The sequence below is a fragment of the Elgaria multicarinata genome, chromosome 11, assembly GCF_023053635.1.
Source record: "Elgaria multicarinata webbii isolate HBS135686 ecotype San Diego chromosome 11, rElgMul1.1.pri, whole genome shotgun sequence".
NCBI classification, from domain to species: Eukaryota; Metazoa; Chordata; class Lepidosauria; order Squamata; family Anguidae; genus Elgaria; species Elgaria multicarinata.
Genome location: NC_086181.1, coordinates 29549020 through 29574677, shown reverse-complemented (window position 1 = coordinate 29574677; position 25658 = coordinate 29549020). Strand labels below are relative to the sequence as shown.

Here is a 25658-nt window from a genome sequence, read left to right as displayed (position 1 = left end):
CAAAACCAGCACTCTGAATTGGGCTCAGAAACGCAGAGTCAGCCAGTGCACCATTTTATTTTATTTTATTTTATTTTTTATTTTATTTTATACATTTGTATCCCACCCTTCAACCAAACAGTTCTCAGAGCCATTCACGACAGAATGCAAACAGCAACAAAAACCAATACAATAAAAGCGAAACAAAAAGAAATCACATTTCAGAAGAAAGAAAGAAAGAAAGAAAGAAAGAAAGAAAGAAAGAAAGAAAGAAAGAAAGAAAGAAAGTGCAATTAAAAGTAGCAGTTAAAACTAGGTAGTGTTTTGGGGGATAAGGGAGTAGGTTTTGGCATTCATGACTGAATATGTCATTACGCCCCCGGCTCTGGCACGGTGAACTTCCCCACAGCAGTGCCTTACACACACACACACACACACAGGATGAGAGCGAGCAGGGCCCCAGCGAAAACTCTGAAATGCCCTCACACCCTGGCTTAGCTGAAGCACTTCACAGTTTGGCCAAAGGTCAAAGTGGACTGAAGTGTTTGCATGGTCGAATTCATTTTTGCAGCTGTCTGGTAGGTTTAACTCTTCCCCATCTACTCCTGGAATGGATTGGGGAGGGGGGGGGAATGCTACTTCCAGACTCACAACTCCTAGTACTACCAGTGAAAAGATAGTTGTGCAGCTATTTTGCCTTTCTCTCTTGAATGGACTTTTTGTGGAAAGATGACAGCTTACGACTCACTCTCTCACACATACAACTGGCAACAAAGGGCGGATCTCGACTCTTCTTTAAACATATCTCGTTTTCTGAGATCCCTGAGCTACACATGCCAACTCCACTCTTGTCTCTCCACTGTCAGGTTTAGAAACCAAATGGACTGCCCAAAGAGGGAAGCCCCTTATTCACCCACCCACCCACCGTAGGAATGCAGCAGGCTGCTGGAGGAGAAAGGAAGCTAACATAAAAGGAGTCGTGCTGGATCGCGCTGGTCCGTCGAGTCCAACATTCTGTTCCCACAATGGTTCATGTTCCCCTGCAACTGGTAGACAGTCTCCACTCAGCCATGGAAGCCGACTGGGTGACTTTGGACCAGTCACAGACTCTCAGCCCAACCTACCTCACAGGGTTGTTGTTGTGAGGATAAAAGATGGGCTATAAATGTAATAAATAAATAAATATTTCCCCCCCCCCGATACTGAAGGTAATATTGAGCCATGATACAGCCTGACCAGTCACTGAGGTCATCAGATGAGATTCTCCTGATGATTTTGCCTGGACCTACAGTCTGTTTTGGAGTCCACTCAGAGTAGAGCCTTCATAAGAACGTAAGAAGCGCCACGCCGGATCAGACCAAGGGTCCATCTAGTCCAGTGTTCTGCTCGCACAGAGGTCAACCAGCTGTCAACAGGTAGCCCACAAGCAGTACACGGGTGCAACAGCACCCTCCCACCCATGTTCCCCGGCAACTGGTGTATACAGGCTTACTCTGATACTGGAGGTTGCACTTAGCCATCAGGACTAGTAGCCATTGATAGCCTTCTCCTCCAGGAATTTATCCAACCCCCTTTTAAAGCCATCACTACACCTTGTGGTTGCGAATTCCGTAGTTTAACTATGCGCTGTGTGAAGAAGTCCTTCCTTTTATCTGTCGTGAATCCCCCACCAATCAGCTTCATGGGATGACCCCGGGTTCTAGCATTATGAGGAAGGGAGAAACAGGACTTCCTATCCACATTCTCCACACCAGGCATTCATCGTTCTGGCTCCCTCTCTGTGGAACTCCTGCCTCTTGATGTTAGGCCAGCACGGGCATTGTTTCATTTTTGACGCCTGCTGAAAACATTTTTATTTGAACAAGCTTTCCCTGACTGACTGCCCAGCCATGGTTTTAGAGAACATAAACTGATTTTAAATATTTTTATTCTGCATTTTGATTCTTTTTAAAAATATTGTTGACCCCTGGAAAATCTTGTCAGATACCGAGCGGTATATAAATCCTGTAAGTGAGTACGTAAACAAATAACCATGACTAGTAGCTATTGATACCTTTATCCTCAATGGTTTGTATCCAAGGTTATTCCTAGGGAACTGTAGACATACTGAAATGAATGGAACCAGGGCCGGTGCTACCATTAGGCCGTCTAGGGCACAGACCTCAGAGGGGTGCAGTGCTGCCCTTTAAAGTCATAGTTTCATACAAATTAGCTGTTCTAAGAAAAACATAATAAAAGTAAAATATAATAGTTCAGAAACTCTTCTTGAACAGCTGAATCGAAGTTGGCAAATTTTTGGGTGTGTGTGTAAATAGTGTGTGTAAGGCCTTGCCTAGGACGCAAAATAGTCTGGCACTGGCCTTGAATGGAACTTAAATTAGATTAACATTGGATACAACCGCATGGATTTGTCCAATCCTGTTTTTAAGACATCCAAGTTAGTAACCATCACTACATCTGGTGGGAGCGAATGCCATAGCTTAAACTATGCACTGTGCGAAGAAGTCCTTCCTTTTATCTGTCCTGAATCTCCCGCCGCATGACCCCAGGTTCTAGTATTATGTTAGAAAAATATCTCCATATCTGCTTCCCCCACACCACGCATATTTTTATATGCCTCTATCATGTCCCCCCCCACCTCTTTTCTAAGCTAAACAGTCCCAAACACTGTAAACTTTCTTCATAGAGGAGTCACTTCTGCCCCTTTCTGCCCCTTTTCCAGCTCTTCAATATCTTTTTTGAGGTGCTCCATTTCTGAAACGTGTTTCACGTCACTGGATCTCAACATGAAAATAAACAGAAGTACCATGGGATGGATCTAGATTAGTTATACTGAGAATAGACCCACTGAAACCAATGGGACTTAAGTTAGTCATAAGTTTGATTGGTTTCAATGGGTCAACAAAAACAAAGCTGACAACTAGTACCCAGAGGACCTTTTCCTCTGCCGCTCCCAGGTTATGGAATGACCTGCCGGGAGAGATTCGTCAACTTAACAGTCTTCCGGATTTTAAGAAAGCTATAAAGACTGATCTCTTCTGGCAGGCCTACCCAGTTGAATTTTAAGATGCCTTTTAATAATGTGCTGCTTTTAATGATGTATTAGTTTTGAATGTTTTAATTATATGTATTTTATGGCATTTGCATTTGTGTTGTACCCCGCCTCAATCTGGAGGGAGAGGCAGGTAACAAATAAATATATTATATTATTATTATATTATTATCTACTCTATGACTAAATCTGGATCCAACCCCATGATTCTCATATGTCACTAATAATGTGGGATTATCCTACAGGTATGTAAATTGCTGTGCATGGACACGTCAAGAAAGTGTGACTGACTCTTTGTACATACAGCTATTTAAGAGGTTCCTCACGTTACAACCTACATGTGGGGATCATGTATTTTCCTGCACAGAGGCGGCTGAGTGTGACGTGGCCAGCTCTTCTGATACACCTTGTCTCGCTTGCATTAAAGGAGCAGATGATGCTTTCAGTCCAACCCTGGGTGTGTTTACTCTGATGTAAATCCCACAATGGTCAATGGGGCTTCCTTCCAGATAAGTGTGCATAGGATTATAGCCTTAGGCTACACTGCTCTGGGAATCAGTTCCATTCAACTCCGTGGGCCTCATTTTTAGAGTAAATAGACAAGGGAATGCACAGTTAACTAACAAGAGCTGAGCTTTGTTGAGGAACTTCGCTTTGTGCCAGCAGCTTTGCTCTCGCAAAGCTCATCTTATTTATCTGGCAACATGGTTCAATAAATCAAAACAGCAAAAACATCTCAGTATGTAGCTCCTGCTTCGAGGTAATATCTTACTCATACAAGACACCTGGAAAATATTATATCAGAATGGGTCATTCAAACGGATTTTTCAGCAAAGGTCTGCTAGATTCCTGTAACACCGACTCATTTCTCAAGAATCCCCAAGAATGATCAGTTCTATAATGTCTTCCACATGGATGCCTCCACAGAAATCATTCCAAGAACATTCCCTTGAAGGCAAACAGGAGAGGACCTTAATTAGGCTGGGTCTGCCAACAATATTTTTTTTAAAAAAAAATACAGCTTTATTATGCCAGAAATTAATCTATGAAACGTATATTTCTATATTGCAAACTCCAAGCGAAGGGGCAGTTTCCCCTGAATGTGGTTATTACTCCTGCAAATACTTAACATTTTTATACCACTTTCAAGTGTTCAAACCACTTCCCCTGCATTATCTAATTGTAATCCTTACAAATAACCCTGTACAGTAAGTCAGGATTATTTTCCCCATAGTTCAGATGGTGGGAGGAAGGACTGAGGCCATGTAATGAGTTCACAGCACGGGTGATATTCAAACTGGGAACTTCCTGATTTGTTGCTCTATGTTTTCAACACTACACTACACCTGTTCTTCAGTGGAGGCTGGTGGCTCCAATGTTCGTGGGGCAGTGAATCCGCTCCGGGTTTAAGTCAGAACTGTACATGACCTATCAAAGCTTGGAAAGCTCCTTTAGACGTAGGGAGACCACATGAAAAGGAGGACAGGGCTCCTGTATCTTTAACAGTTGCATAGAAAAGGGAATTTCAGCAGGTGTCATTTGTATATATGTGGAACCTGGTGAAATTCCTTCTTCATCACAACAGTTAAAGCTGCAGGTGCCCTGCCCTCTTTTAAATGAGGTCACTCTAGTATAGCTCCTGCAGCTTTAACTGTTGTGATGAAGAGGGAATTTCACCAGGTTCTCCATATATACGAACGACACCTGCTGAAATTCCCTTTTCAATACAACTGTTAAAGATACAGGAGCCCTGTCCTCCTTTTCATATGGTCACCCTACTTTAGAGTGCTGACTGGTTCTGACTGAAACCCGGAACAGATTCACTGCCCCACAAACATTGGAGCTACCAGCCTCCACCACAGTTCTTATTACTCTTATTATTTTTTATTATACTTGTATTTTTTTATTTACTTATTTTATAATGTTATTACCTGCCCTTCGTCCTGATGGATTGTACAGGGCAGCATGCAATAACAAAACTAAAATACAATAAAACAACACAGCGCAACACACCCAATTTCATATAAGGCTACAAGGCAACAAGTCCATAAAATACCAAGCAAAACCAAGGCAATAAAACCAATTTAAAATGCTGGAGCCAAATGAAATGTTTGGCTGTAGGGTCGGCACCATATGAACTTCTTTAGGGAGGCTGTTCTAAAGTTGGTTTGCCGACATGAAAAATGCCCCCTCCTATACAAATACCCAAAGGGATTTGCCATCTGTGGTAGATATTGTGTGCAACTTCAAGCTATCTTCTACTCTTAAATTCCTTTTTCATCAAATTTGGCTACTGTTAATTTCCTTTTCCATCAGAAGGAAAAGCTACTTTTCTGTTTCATCACATCTGGCACTTAGGACATTAGAGGCAGTCAGAGATGTCCCAAGATGTTTCAGTGCCTGAGAAAAGATATCCAAATGGTGCTCCCCAGCGGCATTGCTAGGCCAGGGTCCATGGGCCCCGAGCCCCAAATATATTTTCTACGACCCACATCTGTTCCCCAGAACCCTGAGTGTTCATTCATGCCTATGGAAGACTTTTATTCCTCAGCATAATTGTCATGCAGGAAGTGATTTACAAGGGGAGTTGCACCTGGGAAGTGAAGGGGTAACCCTCCCCTCCAAAACATACTGAAAAAAACCCTCCACAAATCCCCCTTTGCAGTATACTGTAGAAAGAAGTATCTCCTCTGATCCCAATGGGAGTTTTTTTTTCCTAACCTTAGTTACCAGTCAAGGGGGGGGGGGATTTCTGGGGAGATCACAGTTATGCTCCCCCATCAACCCACATGGCAATTAAACTTATGGAGCTAGGGCCCTAAACTTTTCAGTGCCTAGAGGTGTCCCTGACACTTCCCCTTGTAAATGGTGGTACGCCGATGTTTGGCACCTGTCTAATGGTAGGGCCGGCCGTGAAGCGAGAACACCTCTGCTACCTGCACAGTGCCAGCTCTTTCCAAGCTCTTTGAGCACTGTCAACCCCACTGATTCAGCAGGGAGCCAGGCCAACCCTGTGATTCAGCTATTAGTCAATCAATTGCAACTGTTAATTGGCTAACACTTACGGCAGAACTTTAGACTGCAGCCAACCAAAGAGCAAACTCCATTACAAGCTGGCTAATGGGACCCGAAAAGCGATCAAAGTCAACCAATGGGATGAGCTCCATAGGCCTGCTGACATGGCCAAGAAACCCCAAAACCAAGATCTCGTCCCATCCCTTCCTCTACAAAAGACTGGACCGCCTTACTTCAAGCGTGGTTATCTCGGATGAGCCAGCAAGGAGGGTGACGGGGTGTAGGTCCCTGAACACTGCTAAGGGTGTGCCTATGTTATCCCAGCACTGGGTTGGGTGCATTTGGGGAGGGGGGGTAGAGGAATAGCTGGCGGTACTTTCTCAGCAAATCGGATCCCTTTCTTTATTCATCCGCTGGCATTTGAACGCAGCAGCTGAGACAAAAGGAGCCGGGGCAGCTGGTCGCGGGGGCGAAGGAGCATACTTTGCATCCGTCACAGGGGTTCGTGTGTCCGCATAACCCCAGCCCCACCCAGCACTCAGAAAGCTCGCTCCAGGCGCTTTTTAACCCATTCGGGAACAGCGGTAAGAAATAGGCACTGTGGAGAGAGGAAGCTCGCAGCCCTGGCTAAGTGGTTGACTTTTTGTCAGTGGTTGGCTGGGCTTACTCCCATGCGATTAATAGCAGCCCAACAATGGGTGAGGGAGCAAGTAAACTTTCCCCCATTGTCAGGTGCAGCGGGGAACACGTACTTACTTAATTTCTCTTTGTCTAGCAGAAAGTGCAGAAGCAAAGCCAGTAAAAACAACACCCCCATTGGCAACTCCCAGAGGAGCCTGGGAGTGTGGTGCGCCACATGGGTCAGGTAGCCGGGCCTCAAGAACCTGGCAAAGTTGGGGGTCACTGCAAACATTGCTGCGCCCAGCGGCGTTCTCTGGGTCTACAGTTGTGAGGAACATCAGAGGGTCTGCAGTGGTAGTGAAAGTTCCTTTGGGAACTGGTGAAGCCTGAGTGTCCTGCTTCCAGCATGGGCAGCATGAGAGGAGGGCCCCAGCCGACTCTCAGTCCTGGGTTCACTAAAGTAGGAGTGGCCATTCGACGCACCAGTGGCCTTATCCATCAGCCCCTGCCTCTCCCAGGAAGACCAGCATGGCATGTGGGGAACCAACCTGGCGCGTCAGCCAGAGAGGGAGCAGCACCAGGGAGCTTGTTGTGCCCTTCCATGCCAGAAAGAACACATCTAAGAACTTTGAAACTAGAAACTCTCTCCTTTTTCGGCTGATAGGTATCCGCTGGAAGGAGGCGCAACTGGAAGGGCAAAGCTGGGAGGCCTGCCGAGGGGCCCAGAAACTCGGCCCTCCATGGGCTCACACCCCTCACCACATATGCACAAACCCAGAGGTACACCCCCAAGAGGGAGGGACACTCAGAAGCGTAGGTTGGGAGTCTCCCTAGGCCAGGGGTAGGCACCTCTGGCACTCTCCAGGGGTTTTGGACTACAACTCCCATCAGGTCCAGGATGTTGGGCATTGTAGTCCAAAATTGCTGGAAAGCTGTGGGTTGCCTCTCTCAGAGGTCCAACAGGAGGGGCAGGGTTAAAGGGATGGATTTAGTGGTCTTACCTGATTCCTGGTGTCGGCTGGTGCCTAAAGCTATCTCTTGCAGGGGGTCCCTTACTGGCCTCAAGAAACTTTCAGTCGGTCTTGGATCCCAACCCGTCTGGTCTACAGAGCCGGATCTCTGCCCCTCAGCATAATTTGGTTATCAGAGCACTCCATCCCGCCCCTCACTTGCGCCTCTCTTTATCCAGACACAGCCTTCTCTATTTTTTCCCATCTCCATCCCTCCCTGCACCCCCACCTCCGGCTGATTCCCCTCCCTTATCTCCCCCCCTCCACCCACTCCATCCCTCTCATCTTATCGCTCCCTATCTATCTTCTCCGTCCATGCGTTCAATTTCCCTGCCCTCCCCTCTCCTCTATAGATACACAATTACACAATGTGGCTGCTCAGCTTCCCAGCTGCATTACACCCATTTCTCCTTTCCAATCCGCTCTTATCGATCTTTCTAATCACTGCTTTCCGTCCCTCTCCTTCCCTCTTTCCTTTGCAGCGGCTCTGGAAGAAGAGAGAGGCGAGGAATAAAGCAAAGAGATTGAATTTCAATCCTTGGAGCCGCGACCACGCCACCTTCCTGGGGGCTTGGCTAGGGAACAGGGGAGGGTAGATAGAAACAGAGAGAGAGAGGGAGGGGGTTAGTATAGGGGGAGTGGGGAGTGGGGAGTCCGAATTCCTGACCTTAACTCCGGGAGAGGAGTGGCCGCAAAGCTTTAGAAAAACAGGAATTTGGGAAGTTGGCAAGGCAGAAAGACATACTTTTGACTGGTGCGGTGGGTGTGATATTGATGCTCGTCTCCTGATGTAGGAGAAGGTGGAACCTCTGGCACCACCTGGTGGCAAAACTCTCCCAGAAATTGGGACATTGTTCCAGCAAGACAGTCTGTTTCCTATCCTATATATATATATATATATATATATATATATATATATACCATATGTCTGGCTGAGATACATTGCCATATGAGAATCAAATGTGTGTGTGGCAGGCGGAGAGCACATTTGAGGCCTTGATTCTCAGTCTAGACCCAAATGTCACCAATTATTATTATTATTATTTATTTATATAGCACCATCAATGTACATGGTGCTGTACAGAGTAAAACAGTAAATAGCGAGACCCTTCCGCATAGGCTTACATTCTAATAAAACCATAATAAAACAATAAGGAGGGGAAGAGAAAGCAAACAGGCAGGGTAGGGTAAACAGGCACCTGGCTCCAGATTCTATTATTATTATTATTATTATTATTATTATTATTATTATTATTATTATATATCACTATTCATTAATTAATGCCAGGGCAGTGTACAAAATGAGTTAAAACAAGCAAAACCAAAATAAAAACCTACAATGAAAGCAAAAAATCCCACTAAGCTGGATGTTTGGCTAATCAAAGAGAAGTTTCATAGGGGCCAAAACACCATCCAGGTTGGTGCGTGTCGTACAGCAGGGGGTGGGGGAGAATTTCAAATGCAGGAATGAAATGCTCCCCCTCTCACCCCCGGGTTGGTATCAAATGTAAATGTGAAGGCAAGCGAATTCTTGGCAAACGGAAGCATTTGCCAAGAATGCTTTCATTCTGGTTCGTCTTGCGCTGGTCCAGGAATTTCACCTCTAGCTGCACAATATGAATGTCCCCGGTCGTCCCTCTGAATATTAAAATGTTAACCCTATTACTCATCTATCTCTTTAAACCCTTTTATGCCCCCAAAGCTTTTTTCCACATGTTAGCCTTGTTGTTGTTATTTATTCGTTCAGTCGCTTCCAACTCTTCGTGACTTCATGGACCAGCCCACGCCAGAGCTTTCTGTCGGCCGTCACCACCCCTAGCTCCCCCAAGGTCAAGTCTGTCACCTCCAGAATATCATCCACCCATCTTGCCCTTGGTCGGCCCCTCTTCCTTTTGCCTTCCACTTTCCCTAGCGTCAGCCTCTTCTCCAGGGTGTCCTGTCTTCTCATTATGTGGCCAAAGTACTTCAGTTTTGCCTTTAATACCATTCCCTCAAGTGAGCAGTCTGGCTTTATTTATAACCCCCACCCTTACACATATTCAATAAAATTGCAAATGAAAAAATAAATAAATCCTTCAAGGCAACAAATCGACTAGGAGGGCCAGAGCTGTACATCTCAATGAGGGGGCAAGTTTCCCCAGCAGAGAATGCTGGAGTCCTGCTAGAAGGATTGCAGGCTCAATAGAAAGCCACAAGCCTGGCTGGTTGTTTGACCCGCAGCCCAGTTGCTAGAATTCTGTTTGTAAAGGCCGGAAGTTTGAGTTTGTTCCCTGGATTTACTGAAAAGGGCTGAAGGCAACATCAGCATAATTTCCACTTAGTGCGCACGCTTGCACTGCACATCGCAAATATGCACACTAAAAGTCACCTCAGCAATTCACCTCCTGCTGCGCACACAGGCACACACACAGGGCACATGCGTGTGCTCGCGGCATGCATATCAGTGGCCTTCTGTCCCTGGTTCTGTTGAGCCAAGAGGGGCGTGTCTGACTTACGGCATTTTTAGGCAGTGGCTTTGCTTTGAGGCAGAACGCTTCATGCCTTCGCTGCTGAGTTCAAGTGGTTTCATTACGGTTTTGGAGCACTTTGATTCCTTAAGGCAGACGCACTGCTTTCAGACAGTTCATAGTTGTGGCATCTTATAATTTTAAGGCAGGGGTGTCAAGCTCCTTTCAACCTGAGGGCCAAATTCAATTTTGGAGAAGCTTTCAGAGAATACTTTCCGGTGGTGGCTGAAGGCAAAAGAGGTGGGACAAAATTTACCAAAAATACCAGCATACTTAAGCTAACACTGAGGTTTAAGCCATACTGAGAGCCAGTGTGGTGTAGTTGTTAGAGCATTAGATTGGGACTCAGGAGTTCTGAGTTCTAGTTCCCACTCAGCCATGAAGCTCACTAGATCACTGACTCTCAGCCTAACCTATCTCACAGGGTCATTGTGAAGTAAAATGGTGAGGAGGAAGACTATGTAAGCTGCCTGGGGTTCCTTGCAAGTGGAAAAAAGGTGGGATATAAATGTAATACATAAATACATAAAATAAACTAAGACATAAGGGAGGCATTTCAACCTTTTAGAATGGGGGAAAGACTGGGCAAAAAATGGGAAACCATCAAACAATTTCTGGTCGGGGGAAGGGGGTGGAGCCAGAAGGGGTGGGACTAGGGGGAGGGGCCTGGGCATTGAGGAACCCTGGAGGTCTGGATTTGTCCCCCAGGCCAGGGGTGCTTCCAGAAGAGAGAGCGATCCAGATTTAGTCACAGGGTAGATCTACTAAAAGCAATGGGACTGAAGTTCAGCATGACTAACTTAAGTCCCCTTGATTTCAATAGGTCTACTCTATGACTAGGTCCTGATCCAACCCAAGGATTTTATGGCACTATCGTCTCGCTTCATTCTCAGAATTTTATGGAGGGTCTAGGTGATGTTGTGATCCCTTTGTTATCAGCCCTTGTTTTCCTACAGACTCGGGAAAAACCACGATTGTTCTACAATCATGTTATCAGCTTTCCCTTCCTCCGCAGTCGCAACACACTCAGTGGCAGGCTAGGCACCGCATGGTGCATTAAGTGACAGCCATGTGCCTCATATCCATTCCTCACGCAGAGATTTAACTTGGAGAGACTCTCGCCTCCCAGCTTTAGTCACTCAACACATTCTCAGAAACAGGGGTGGGTAGAAGGTAGATCTCCAGATGTTTTGAATGTCCAATTCCCAGAAACCCTTATCAGCATGGAATGCTGGGAGCTGAAGTCCCAAACATTTGAGGATCTTCTTTCTGCTTCCCCTCTGCTCAAAAACTAGGTCAGCTCCAGATTTGAGGGGGTCTGGTCAAAGTTGCCTTTGGTGGCCCCCTCCTCCACTGGTGGGCTCTCTAGCAGACTTACCTGGCAGTGGCGGCACTGACCACTGTGCTCCGAGCAGCACTGGGCATTTGAGTCTATCCGCCATTTTAATTTCCCACAATCTTCCTGAGCAACACTATGATGGAAGTATTGTGGGAATGATGGTGGCCAGACTCAGCTATCCAGTGCTGCTTGGAGCCCTAGGCAGGAAAGGTGGGGGTTTGGACAGGGGACCAAAGATGGTATCAGCAGTGGGCAGTCCTATGATGATGGGGATCTGGGCAAGTGCCTAAGGATGCTGGGTGCTGATGCCAAACCTGCCTCAAAGGGAAAAATAAGGCCTACAATTTCCAATAATGCGCACCATTGGCTACGCTGGCTAGGGCTGATGGGAGTTGTAGGCCAAAAAACACTAGAGGCCCACAATTTGCCCACCTTGCTCTAAGCTAGGGTGACCATATAACTGGATTTGCCCGGGGTTTTGATGACAAATCCGGGAGGGGGAGGGGAAATCTGGATTCCCCCCCCCCAAAGAGCAGCTCTAATGGGAATTAACAAAAATGCTTATAACTCCGTCATTTTTTAAGATAAAGTCATAAAACTTGGCACAATAGTAGCTCCTAGGAAGGGCTTTAGTCATACCAAATTTGAAACAGATCCGTTCAACCATTGATTTTTAGGATTTTTAAAAAAAATTGAGGATTTTTTTTTAAAAAATGTTATTTTTAAAGATAAAGAGATGAAACTTGGCACTGTGATTGCTCTTAACAAGGACTTTAGCTATGCCAAGTTTAAAACAGATCTGTCCAACCATTGAGTTTTAGGATTTTTTTTTAAAGTTTGAGGTTTTAAAATTATTATTTTAAAATAATTTTAACATGGCGACCATGTTGTCCTCCTTTTTGGTTTCCAAAATACGGTCACCCTATCTAAGCCTTCTCCAATAAAGGCCACCAGCCTCTGTGTTCTGAGAAGAAGGCCTTGATCACTGTACCACAGCCTGTTGATGTTTGGCCATGGTGTGCAGGAGGGCCTTCTCTGTTATGGCACCTGCCATGATGAATTATCTCCCCCTTGAAATCAAGCAGGCCTCTAGTGGAGTGTTTATGCCATCAATGTAAGACAACAGGTAGGAGATACATCTTCAGCTGTTTTGAACTTCATCTCCCAGAAGCCCCTACCAGCATGGCCAATGGTCAAGAATGCTGAGAGTGGAAGTCCAAATCATCTGGAGATCCACTTTCTGCCTACTTAAGACACATTTGTTTGCCCAGGCATTTCCTGACCAGTAGCATTGCCAGTTACCTCCTGCTATTTTAATGAATTTTTTATTGTTTTATTACTATCTTATTTTATTGATTGGTTTTATGGTATTTTATTGTGTGTGTTTTAGCATGTGCACCGCTTTGTTTTGTTTAAATGAAAAGCGCTAGAAGTTCTCTGATATAAATAATTGGCAAATCCCATCCTGTTACCCTATACAACCTATCCCTCCTCCCTCATAAACCTGGAAGTCCTGGTTATGTCCCCTTCCTGCACACAACACATCGTTGTGTGTGTATGGGGGGGGGGGTTGTATCTAGTCTTAGCCCTAATTACAGTAAACCCATCAAAATGAATGGGACTTAAATTAGACTAACAATGGATACAACTCGATTTCTCCTCCACCCCCTCCAATGAAAACAAAGGGAGAGAATAATGAAAAGAGAAAATGAAAGTGGAAAGGGTAAAGGACTGTCAGCAGCTGACGTTAATGAAGTGCAATTTTCCACTCTCAACAGTTTCTGGTTTCCTGTTGTTGGTAGATTATAGCAGACATGACATTTGGGTGACCCCCCCTCCATCTTGATAACATATAGCTGATGTTCTTAAGGCCCTATCATAGCATCGCCTGTATGGATACTGCTGCAGCGTCTCTAGTACCTCTTCCTATCTCTATTATGTGGCCTGCTGCTTCAGATTAGGTGGCTGCCTGATGTATTTTACTGTTAAGATGTCTTGAGTGCCATTTTTTTAGCAGAAAGGCAGGATATTCGTTTCCTTCATTAGTTTTAAACATTTTGGGTAAAACCCAACGTAAATCCATTGAAATGAATGAATCAATCAAGTTTATTGCGATAAAATAAACAGCATAATAGGACTTGTTAGTTAGTGATCACTAACTTATGTTCCATTCATTTCAATGGCCTTACTGTAAGAAAGACTTGTGTTGGATTTTGCCTTTTAACTGATGAGTTTTTGTATTTACTATGATGTTTTAATCTCTGGTTCTGTAAACTGCTTGAGAAGGACTTCTTTTGATATGGTAAGCGCTATGTAAATTTTATTTACATTAATAATAATGTGAGGCGTAGTGTTTAGAGTGTTGGTCTGGGACTTAGAAGGTCTGGCTTCTACTAGTCCCCACTCAGCCATGAAGCTCAGTGGGTGATTTTGGGCCAGTCACTGACTCTCAGCCTAACCTACCTCTCAGGGTTGTTGTTGTGAAGATAAAATGGAGAGGACCTTGTGAACTGCCTTACGTTCCTTGCAAGAGGAAATATTTTTATTTTTATTGAAGAAGATGACATAAATATCTTTAACATAAGAATTACACTCCACATGGCTGATGAATTCGGCCCTCTCGATATGCTGATACCACCATAAAGGCTACTCCTCTCCATGCAGAAAGAAGAAATGTGTATATTTATCATTGTAAATCCCCATACAAATTTGCTAAATGAAAATGACCAAGTTTCTTTCTTAAGGCCCTTGTTCTACCGGTGAAGCCATATAAAGGCAAGAGCCCAGCTCATTTCCCGTTTCTTTCCCCGCATCCCCAACCTCGCCCCTCCCTTTCCTGGTAGCAGCTCGAACCTTCACGACTCCGGTCCCGCCTCCCCTCCCCGCCGTTCCACAACGTCACAATTGCCATGACGCGGCCTCCGAACCCTATTTATAGAGGCTGGGTTGTCACGGCGAGCCATCAAAACACTATATTGAGAGAAGACACAGGCAAAACAATAACTCGCGGTCTTTGTCGATAGGGAGACATGGGCTTTACGGCGACCAGCTACTCTTGTGCCAAGCCTGCCGTGCGACTGCTGACCCGCGCCAACCCCGCAGCTGCTTGCTGGAGCGAGTTTGTCACGGGCTAAGATTCCCGAGGTAAGCAAACGGGGTAGTGGGTGGACGCGTGGGGAGATATAGCACTCCCCCCCTCCCCATTAGGTCCTCCCCTCCCCTTTGAACCCTGGAGTCAGGGTTTGGGCCTCTTGCCTTTCGCCACTCCCTTCCTAGGAGATGCTGGCTTTTACTTCCTTCTCACGCCCGCCCCGCCCGCGGGACCCAGGAGTCCTGCTCCCCAAATTCTCCTGCTTAGACCTAGCAGAGAACCCAGCGGGGGTGGTTCCCCTGGCTCCTCCTGCTTTTCTTCTCCCCGAGATCTCCGCAGTCCCTGGCTGCCAGCCGCGCTGTCTCTCCCCCCCCCTCCGCGCCCCTAGATGCCTCCTCTTCCCCCACCTCTTCGTTGGGCACAAACAGTGCTGTCCCCCACCCACCCCTATCACTGCTGACGGGCATCCACCCTTTTTAATTGCTGCCTAGGAGTCCTCCTCCTTGCTTCACGTGGTTCTCGGAACTGTCTATGCCAGTCTGGCATCTGACTGGCACAACTCGAAACTGATACACACCACCCACCCTTTTGCAGTCTTGTCCTTGGGACAAAATCTTCAAATACCTCTTTCCTGGAGGCCTCTCACATTCCACATGTTTTTGCCCTAAACGCTTTCTCTCTCCCTTTAAAAAAAAAAATCCTTAAAAAATAAATAAATGCATAGGTTAGATGGAAATGTAGTCATATGTAAAGCAGATCTATTTTAATCAGTGGGGTAGTCCCACTGAATAAAATAGGTCTGCTCTTAGTGTGACTAAATCTGTACCCAGTTCCTTATATTTGGTATACTTTCCCATCCGACTTGTGACCTTCTCTTTTGATACAAGACGGACTTTCCGTGTGTCATATCCGTGCCTGGCCAAACCCTCTGCGTTCCTCGTCATTCCTCCCATGACCTTTGCACCCCCAGACTTTCCCTACCCCCACTTGCAAAAGTCCATTAGTCCTCTCCTCTTCTTTCCTCCTTTGAACTGCCACTTTTGTTTTTACTTTCCTCCTACCTCAACCCGTGCCAACCATTGACTTCCTAGGGAAGACTAAGTGTCCCACTGGGACCGGATCCTCATTCTATTTCTAATGTTCCCAGTATGGAAGCGGCAACTTTTTCCCCTTTCTCAAAAGGATCCCATCTTGCTCCCTCTTCCCCCTGCAAAACTCACTCACAAGTTGTCACTGTCCTAATCTCATACATACACACCTTAGGAATCTTCTCAATTTTAGCCCTGGAGAGTCCATGCTGCAAAACTTGTATTTGAGAAAATACATTTCTATCTGTCCTTCCCATTTTAGAGGGGACCACTGGTCATTGAGGTCTTCTGGCTGTCAAAAATGGGGTGTTATCCTACCACTCACCGCCCACAATCCTATACATTGTTTCACCCTCCCCCACCCGGCATATATTGTTTACCTTGTAGCGTTTGGGATTCTTTACGTGAATATTCCCCTGCCTTCTCTCCCCCTTCCCCCTTCCAGATCTAACCTGTTGTGGGTCAGAAGGATTCCTTCTCTTCCTCTCTTCTCGACAGCCGCACACCCAGAATCCAGACTGTGTATGTGTGTGTGTGTGTGTGTGTGTGTGTGAGATCCCCCCTTCTGCTTCCGGACTGGGGTGTTGCCAGCGTTCCAGGGCCACTTGCTTGAGCTTGTTTGGGGCGCGCCCTGGATTAAATCAACCTACACATCTCAGCCAGGGAAACAATACATAGGAAACAAGACAGATAAACTGAGGCACAGATAGGGGGCGGAAGGAATCTTGCTGGAATTGGGGCCTGGATCAGAGTGCTGGATTCCACCCTCTTCCCTTCCCCAGGCCTTAACTTGCCAGTTCCCATTCGCACTCTCAAATCTCACCCCGTGTAGCATTTCTTAATCCACTTTATTCCCTTTGCAAAGAAACTTTATTCCCTTTGCAAAGAATCTCCCAAAGAATGCAGGAATCTCCCTGCCCCTTCCAAATGCCACAGCCCACTCCCCTTCAGAGCTCAGCTTGCCCCGAGGCTTAGCTCCGGAATCTGTTGTCACTGCTAAACCTTGGGCCTGGAATGCAAGGCTTAGTAATAGTGGCTCTGAGCATGCCTCAAATGCCTTTATTTCCCCACTGACTATAAACAGCCTGTGCTTGCATACTTTGTATTGGGAGACTGGCCATCCCAGATGTGCTTGAGTGGTGGAATCTCTCATGCAGGTTTTGGTGGTGGTGGTAGTGGGTTTAATACTTTATTTTAAAGTTAAGTCTGCTTAGGGTGATTGTGTTATAGCTCAGTGACAGAGCACATACACTGCATGCAGAACGTCCCAGATTCAATCTCCAGTTTTAAAAAAACAACAGGTAGTAGATGAGGCCAGGGTGGGTGGTTGGGTGAGAAGATCTGTGTGAATCCTTGGAGAACTGCCACCAGCCTTGCTCCCTCCAGATGTATCAGACCACAACTTCCATCATCCCCAGTCAGCATGGTGTTGATGGTGCAAAGCTAGATGTGCAAATAGTCTGACTTTGTGGTCCCATGTGAGATGCTTAACCCTACTTCTACTTCTTTTCAGATCTAAAATGCCCCCCAACATCATGTTCAGCCAGTTGACCTCATACCCCCGAAATGCAAATAGATCCATTGTTTGGTGCGATCCCTTTGGACTCAGGATGGCTAAAACTGCACCTCCGGAACCGAGCCGACTCAGGCCAGCTGGGAAAGTCACCATGCTTCTTGGACGTATGACCCAACTCGCTATGGACTGGCTGAAGAAATGTTTGGAGCTCTGCCAGAATTTCCCCACCAACCTGATGAGGGCCGTATTGATGGGCATTGCCATGGCGGCGATGCCCATCTTGGAGAAGGTGACAAGACTCTTAGGAGAGGGGGAAGAACTGGGAAGAGATGAAAGCAAACTGGAGGAGCAAAACTTGAAAGGTGGACATCTAGACTATCTGATCCTGAATCGTTTTGGAAGTTATGCTCTAGAGGATCTAGAAGACTTAGAGGAAGATGGCTATTTTCAAGAGTGCCCAAAGCACCTGTCACTTGGTTCCAGCGGTGCCGAAATGGATAGGATGCATCTGGAAGAGGAAGGTGTATCTGAGCTGTGTTTGAGAAGTCCTTCCATCATTTTTGACTTTGGAAATGATTGGGAGGGTTCTTCAGAAGAGGATGACGACAACGTGGGACTTGAGGACATGGCGAGTCCTGGGGGTTTTCCCCAGAGATGGCTGGAAGATTGTTACCATCCCCAAATAGTTACAAAAGGTGGATATTTTGGAAAGGACCTGAATGATGACCACAGCCGCAATGGAGAATTAAATGAATTTGAAGACTGTCTTTGGCAGAGTTTGGAAAGTACCTTGGGTTCCCAAGGATGCGAGGACAGCTTGGAGTCTAACGGGGATTTGTTGGTGCACGAAGAGCAAAGCTTCAAAGGTTTACCTGATGCCCCAGAGGATGGGGAACAGCCAGAAATGAACAGGAACCAGGGAGATAAGGGAGCTCTCAACTCGGGACCCCCTGCGCTGTGCGGTTTCAAAAGCTCCCTTGTCCTGTCGTTGTTCTACAGTCCATCGGAAGATGAGGAGGAGGAGGAAGAGGACAATTCAGAGGACTGGTGGAGCGAGGATGAAATGGAAGACAGTGGTCGGTCCAGAACGTCCTTAGAGAACAGTGATTCAGAAAATGGGGATAAAGATTTGGAAGCGGAGGACGACTGTCTGCACCCGGATGGTCTGGAGAACCTCTGTGGATCTTTCTCCATGAACAAAGATCCCTTCCATCCTCTCTGCTTTTCCAAGCCCACTCAGGCCCCCAAGGCCCCTGCCCTTGCCCCCCCTAAGCCCAAGACCCACAAGGAGATCGCCGTCTCTTTTTATCTAACGAGGCCGAGTTCTAAGCCGGAACACGTGTGCAGTCCCCCAAACCAAGCATGGCCTCAAAAGGACCCAAGAGCTACCCATAGACTTCCATCTCACAAACACTGTCAGCCGGATTCTGGGGGAAATGGCGACCCCGTCCCCGCAGAAACATCATCGGGTTCCCAGGAGGAAAACCTGGTGATTAAGAAGGTGAGCCGCTTTAAGTATTTTGTGTGTGTGTGGACTAACCAGAACTCCTGGGTTGAGACTCGAGCGAGGACATTCAAAAACTCATGACTCCTTTGGGGATTACTCTATAATTAGGAATAACTATCATCCTTATTTCTGTCCCTTGCAATCATTAGCCTGGACTAGAATGACTCACTTCGTTCACAAATGTTTGAGAAGTATTCATGATTTTTGTCACATCAACTATTGTGTTTACACAACGCTGGTTATGCGTAGAAAAGTGGTGCTTAGGATTGCTGGTTGTCATCATTATCTCCTGGCATGTTACCTGTGTCTTTTGGCAGCTGTGTTGAAGGTAGAAATTCAACAGGTAGAGCTAAACATATGTATTTAAAACAATTCTATTTCTGTATTTCAAGTTTTTTTCCCCTTAAAGATAGTCTCCAAGGCAGTGCACAACATTTTAAAACAATAGCTGTACAAGTGCAAATAAAATCTCCAATCAGCAGCAGAGCAGAACAGTTTAAAATCTTTGTCGGAGCGCTGAAAGCCGTTAAAAAACCAAACAAACCCATTATATGCCTGGAGGGAGAAAAAAGAGAACTATTTTTGAGTGGTGCCAAAAAGTTAACAAACTTGGCACTCTACCCACAGATCAAGGAGCGAGGAAGTTCCATAACTGAGACACGGCTTCCAAACTCTGGTCACTGCCCCCCTTAACCTCGAAGGGTGAGGAAGCTACCCAGACCTGGGCGACTCTAGAATGGCTCAAGAAGGAAGGAAGTTTTAGATGTCTTTCAGCTATCCTAGTTCTAAAGCGGCCGTCCCTAGCTAGTTGCCATCCAAATGGGTTGGATTACAAATCCCATCACTCCTTAGCCAGCAACCATGCTGGCTGGGGATGCTGGGAGTTGTAGTGCAACACATGTGAATGGTACCTGATTGGGGAAAGTTGGTTGGAAGATTTGACCTACCACAGAGACAAGAGTGACGGGAGAAAGCTGCATCTGTTGAATTTCTGCCTGCTCACAGCCACTGACGTCTGTGGGGGAAGAAAAGTAAGCCATGAGCGTGTCTGCCTGTAGGGTGAGAACTAACCAGCTGGCTGACTGTTTGGAGGGCGGGGACTTTGGCATTCCCAAAATGCCAGGCACTGTGCAGTAATTTCAAAGGAGTATAACCTCAGAGTGTATGCAGTTCTCTTGGGAAGAGGGATGGGGATGGGGTTGGGGTTGGTGTTGGTGTGTGTGTGTGTGTGTGTGTGTGTGTGTGTGTGTGTGTGTGTGTAGGCAATGCCATGAAGGTGATTGATTTACATTTATACCCCACCAAGGCCGTGTACATAATCTCCCTCCTCCATTTTATCCTCACAACAACAACCCTGTGAGGTAGGCTGGGCTGAGAGTCCGTGACTGACCCAAAGTCACCCAGCGAGCTGCTAGGGCAGAGTGAGGACTAGAACCCGGATCTCCTGACTCCCAGTCCAACACTCTCTTGCCACTACACCACACTGGCTAAAAATGATATTTAATTTTTAGCGACCTAATCAGAGCTCGAATTCTGGGAGAAATGGGAGCCTTCGGTGAAACGTTCTGACTCCTTCCAGTTTTCACCAGTCCTATTTTAAAACCTCATGAGATGTTGAAATTGTGTTATGCTTTAATTGGAAATTGCCTTGCGGGTCTTATTTGGGCCATAAGGCAACTCATAAATAAAATTAATACTCTTCCCTTCCCCCTTTCTAAAAATAGCAGGTAAGTAGGGCTGGCCCCTCTGTAACTCAAGCTGTGTACCAAACAGAAGGATTTCCTCCATCTTCTCAGCTCCCATTCTGAAAGATATCTCACCCAGCCCCCAGTTTTTTACTCTCAGATTCCCACCCTGGAATCCCCTTTAGGCTTGGTTGTCCTCCTTGCCACCGAACCCCACCCTCCTGGGGAGAAACGTGAAATCTCCGGCAACGTCCGTGCACTTCCGGTGAGGAAGTGCGTGATGTAAGACTTGGGTCATTCCCCGACTCAGCAGGCCGGACTCCCTTGCTTCTCTTTCCTGTCCCTCCTCCCTTTGGAAGGGCCGGCCTGCCTGCCTGCCTGTCCTCACAGAAGCCGACATGCTCAGCATGCCGCGATTATTCGTTCTTTTGGGCCTTGCTTGTATGATAAAACCAAGCAGAATCAGAGCACACCTAGCTCACCTACCCACCCCCCTCCCTGACCCCTGGGGGGGGGGAAAACCTTTTGGATTCTTCGGTGGGGGCAGGATTAGAGAATGCCAACAAATGTGAGAAGGAAGATTTCATTTAATTTGGATTGGGACTTGGAACTTGAGTGTGTGCCTCTGAGCATGGGCAGAGTGCTTCCCCTTTGATTCTTGACTAGCTACCGCCAGCCCATGCCCATCTGGTACTAAGGAGGCGAGGGAGGGGAAAGATTTCTAAATCCCAACAGGGTCATTTTCCAGGGCCATCTGGAGTTCCACTGTTATTCGTTTTGAAATCAGTGTGGGGAGAGGAGGGGAATGCCACTTTAAGAAAGGGGTTGAAGAATTGAGTCGTCAAGCAGTCTTAGGGCTAAGTTACGCACTACGTTAAATGCAGAGTGTGGAATTGATCCTCTTTTTAACCTTAGCGTAAGCATGTGGCCCCTGATCCATATTAGAACTACCGTGAATCGGGGTGGGGGGGAGGATTGAACCTTCCCTTCCAGCCCCCTATATTTGCCCCACACACACACACACACACAGAGGGACAAAAGAAAGAAAGTCTATTGGCATCCATGCCAATAATCCCCATACCAGGGAGGGTGAATTTCCGGGGCAGGGGGAATCATTGCTGTAATCCAGATCAGGACCCTACACGCTTCAGCTAAAGTTTTAAAGGTTAGGATCGGTTGTGGGCAGGACGTCTGGAGAGTGTGGGGCTTGCGGTGCTATGGAGGGGGCGGGGGCGGGCCTGCAGAGGTAGCACAAGCTTTTTGATTTGGCCATCCGCACCAGATCGCTTATGGATGTTGATTGCACTTAAATCCACAGATTAGCAATTTTATTATCTATATATCCCTCCCTTTTTCACTATTCTAGGCCCCAATAACCCAATTCTGTTCCCTTTTCAGAAACCAACAAATAACAATCTAGTATCTTTAGTGATTTTGTAACACTCCTTCTTTTTTATCCCTACTTTGTACTGTTTTATATAATAGTGTATCTTCCTGTTTTATATTGGTCTGTTGACTGTAAATAAAGAAATACAATACAAGCTTTTCGGGCCAGAGATTATACACCTCTGAGCTAAACACCACATTTCACCTAGCATATAGTCCATCCCTTAGATGGACACTATATATAAACATGCACAGGAGTCAAGTGGTGTTCTGTAGTTGCTTTGGGCTGTGACGTGTTTCCGTCTGGAGATCACCGCTGGGCAGATCCAGACCCACCCACCCCCAAGGGGGGGGGGGTTGGCCTAAAATTGGTTCCAGTGAAATGCCTGCTGTTCTTTTCCCCCACTGCCTCTGACATTCCCACATATCTCCTGTTGGGAACAATGATTGTGCAGGTTTGGGCTCTGGGTGCCCCTCAAGATGCTGTTGGATTCCAGTTCCCATCAGCTCCTGCTAGCCATGCCCATGGCTGATGAGAGTTGTAGTCCCACGACACCTGGAAGACCACAGGCTTGCCACCTCTTGGATTGCAGGAATGAAAAATGCAGGCGTGAGATTAAAAGACTTCTTGGTTTCTCTAGTTGGGAAAAGAGAGTAATCATGAAGGTTGTTCCCTGATTAAAGAACTCTTAGGGTGCAATCCCACGCATGTTTAGACAGAAAAAAGTCCTACAATTCCCAGCATTCCCCAGCCAGCTTGGCTAGCAGGGGAATGCTGGGAGTTGTAGTTTTCTCTCTCTAAACATGCACAAGATTGCACCCTTAGCCCATTAAATGACCACATTGGCATAAATCTGCATAGCAGCACAAAACCCTCCTAGGAAATAGCCGTTCCAGGATCCTCATCTGTTCTCTTCCACATCCTTAGGTCCGGTTCTCTCCTGTGGTTACCGTCCATCCATTGCTGGTTTGGGATTATGCCACCCGGGCAGCTCGTCGAGGCCCCTGGGAGGAAATGGCCCGCGACCGCTGCCGTTTCCGCCGGAGGATTGCTGAAGTGGGAGCCATCTTGGAGCCTTGCTTAGACCCAGAGCACCGAGCCAAAGTGTGGAGGAAGACCCATGGGTTCCCAGACTCCCTTCAAGAAGGTGGAAAAACCGACACGCCTTCCAGTTCCAGGTCTGCTCGCGCATAGTAGTTGGGTCTCCCAAGCTGGGAATGAAACGGCTACCCATGATGGCAGTCCCATCCAAACAATCCACATCAAAATATAGGGAAAAAGACTCTGGGATGTTGTTAGCCAAATGTGTGAGATCTTCAGGAGATCAAAATGCGTCTCGCACTGTGACATGGTGAGCATGTCTGAAGAGAGGGGGTTGGAATGCTGTGTGTGTACAAACACAGAATTTGTCTATCCACCAGCCTTCCCCAAGCAGGTGGCCTCAAGAAGTGTTGAAATACAACTCCTATTGCCTCAGCTAGCATGATGGAGTTTGTAGTCCAGCACAGGACACCCCCTTGGGGAAATTCTAATCCACAGCCTAGCCCTGTAAAACTGTTTCCTCCAAGGCTACAGCGTAGCAAGATTAAGCAGTAAACCAGGGATTAGATTCCAAATTTTCTCTGGGAGATGGAGTGGAGTCCACTGAGCTAGAGACCTAAGGGAAGGGGGGGGGGGGCTGCAGCTAGGAGCAAGTAGTTCCAGGCTCCGTTTTCTGAATAAATGCACTGATACTAAGCTGGTACTACTACCTCAGTTGATTTTTGGGGGAAGGATTTTAAAACAAGATCACAGCTGTAATAATATAAATATGTGGGAGAGGTTTGTTTGTTTGTTTTAAATATGATGCATTCATTGTTGCAAGTGCATTTCATAGGCCTTGCACAGTGTTGCAACAGCCTGGTGAAACAGGACGTTGGTATTTCCATTTTATGGGCAGGTAAACAGAGGAAGTTGTTCAGGATGCCGAGAGAATCTGTAGCTAGGCAGATCTTTTTAAGGCAGCTCTTAATGGACCTGTACGCCAGGGGTCAGCAGAAAATAGATCACGAGATGTTTTGGATTTCAGCTCCCAGAATTTCTGACCCGTTGCCATACTGGCAGGGGCTTCTGGGAGTTGGAAGTCCAAAACATCTGGAGATCTACCTTCTGCCTACCCCTGTGGTGCACTGTACAGCTATTGCTAAGGCCTAATTCTAAAAATGATTCTGAGCTGGTTAAAACGTCCTTATCTCTGTGGCATTCCACATGCCTGCCTTCAAATTTAAACACTCAGGCCTTAGGCGTACAGTGTCAGTGTGCCAGGGATCCATGGCCCTGGTGGACACCCAAACGAAGCCTGTGTATGCAACGACAACTCAAGTGCACAGAACCCCACAACCCATGGTTTGGTTTTTTACATGTCCTTTCTTTCTTAAACCAGGCTTTTTGTAGCTTGTATAAATCTCTCCAAGGCAATTTTCCTCTTTAAAGTTAAATGTATTTAATTATTAAAACCCAGTTATTTTTTGTGCGTGCTTATTAACGATGGTACTGTATTGTAATAATTGTTGCTGTAATTATTTTTTAAAAACTTACCTTTCACTAACTTTGTGTGGCCTTTGTGATTTGTTGAGAATAAAAATACAAGAGCAGCCCTGCTGGATCAGACCAAGGATCCATCTAGTCCAGCATTCTGTTCACACAGTGGCTAATCAGCTGCCCACTGGAAACCCACAAGCAGAACATGAGTGTAACAGCATCGCCCCACCCATATTCCCCAGCAACTGGTGTTCATACAGCTTCTGCACGTAGCCATGGATAGCCTTCTCCAGGAATTTATCCAACCCCTTTTAAAGCCATCATGACATCTTGTGGTAGCAAAATCCATTGTTTAATTATGTGCTGTATGAAGAAGTCTTTCCTTTTATCTGTCCTGAATTTCCCACCATTCAGTTGCATGTCTCCCTATCCACTTTTTCCACACCATGCATAATTTTGTACACCTCTTTCATGTCTCCCCTTGGTCGCCTTTTTTCCAAACTGAACAATCCTAGCTGTTTTAAGCTTCCCTCCAAGCTTCCATCTCCTTGGAACATTTTAGTTGCCCTTTTCTACAATTTTGCCAGCTCTACAATATATATAAGGTGCAACGCCCAGAATTGAATACAGTATTCTAAGTGAGGTCGCACCATAGATTTGTATAATTTTTTCTCAATTCCTTTCCTAATTATGCCTAACATAGATTTTGCTTTTTTGACTGCAGCAACACACTGGGCTGACATTTTCATTGATCTGTCCACCACAACCCCAAGATTTCTTCGTTTGGTCACTGCTAGCTCAGATCCTATTTGAAGTTGGGATTTTTTGCCCCAACATGCATCAGCTTACACTATTTTGTTCTCCCAGGCTTTTAAAGCTGAACTTTAACTCTTTTTCATATCCTGTTTTTCTTTTCTGGTTTATTCTGATTTTTTTTTTATCTTATTGTGACCTATTTTGAGAACCAATTGGTTGGAGGATGCTCTGTAAGTCCATTTATTCTCTTTATATATATCCCGGCTTTCCTCCAAGGACGCTCACATAGTCCTCATCCTCTCCATTATATCTTAACAATTCTGTGAAGTAGGTTAGGTTGGGAATCAGTGACTCCTTGCAGTCACCCAGTGAGCGTCATGGCTGAGTAGGGACTAGAACCCAGATCGCCTGACTCCCAGTCCAACACTCTAACTGCTACACCACACTGGCTCTGGTGACCTTAGGCATAATGAAAGACAATAGAAGAAAGACCCCCCTTCTGCCAGCTGCTTTCTTCCCTTCTCCCAACCCCAAGATTTTACCTCCGGGAATTGTAAATTGTGGATTTCGCTTTAAGCCCGCCAC

The 25658-nt window shown here is 46.2% G+C and overlaps 2 protein-coding genes across 4 annotated transcripts in view; one reads left to right on the top strand and one right to left on the bottom strand.

The window, feature by feature from the left end:
- The window catches only part of PLEKHA4 (pleckstrin homology domain containing A4), a 49758-nt gene extending 33521 nt beyond the window's left edge, over positions 1–16237 (bottom strand). For all 3 annotated transcript variants that reach the window (XM_063138712.1, XM_063138711.1, XM_063138713.1), the window contains exon 1: positions 16155–16237. The gene's annotated coding sequence lies outside the window, so the exon portion shown is untranslated. The remainder of the gene's footprint in view (positions 1–16154) is intronic.
- PPP1R15A (protein phosphatase 1 regulatory subunit 15A) lies at positions 14478–24382 on the top strand. The gene is made up of 3 exons (XM_063138720.1): positions 14478–14667; positions 17216–18719; positions 22725–24382. Exons 2-3 carry the CDS (start codon positions 17223–17225, stop codon positions 22989–22991), a joined length of 1764 nt encoding a protein of 587 aa, XP_062994790.1. The 5' UTR covers positions 14478–14667; positions 17216–17222; the 3' UTR covers positions 22992–24382.
- The last annotated feature ends 1276 nt before the right edge of the window (positions 24383–25658 follow it).

Coding starts and splice junctions, on each gene's coding strand:
- PPP1R15A (XM_063138720.1), top strand. CDS start 17,223: ATGCCCCCCAACATCATGTTCAGCCAGTTGACCTCATACCCCCGAAAT. Junction 18,720..22,724: donor AAAACCTGGTGATTAAGAAG/GTGAGCCGCTTT, acceptor CCACATCCTTAG/GTCCGGTTCTCTCCTGTGGT.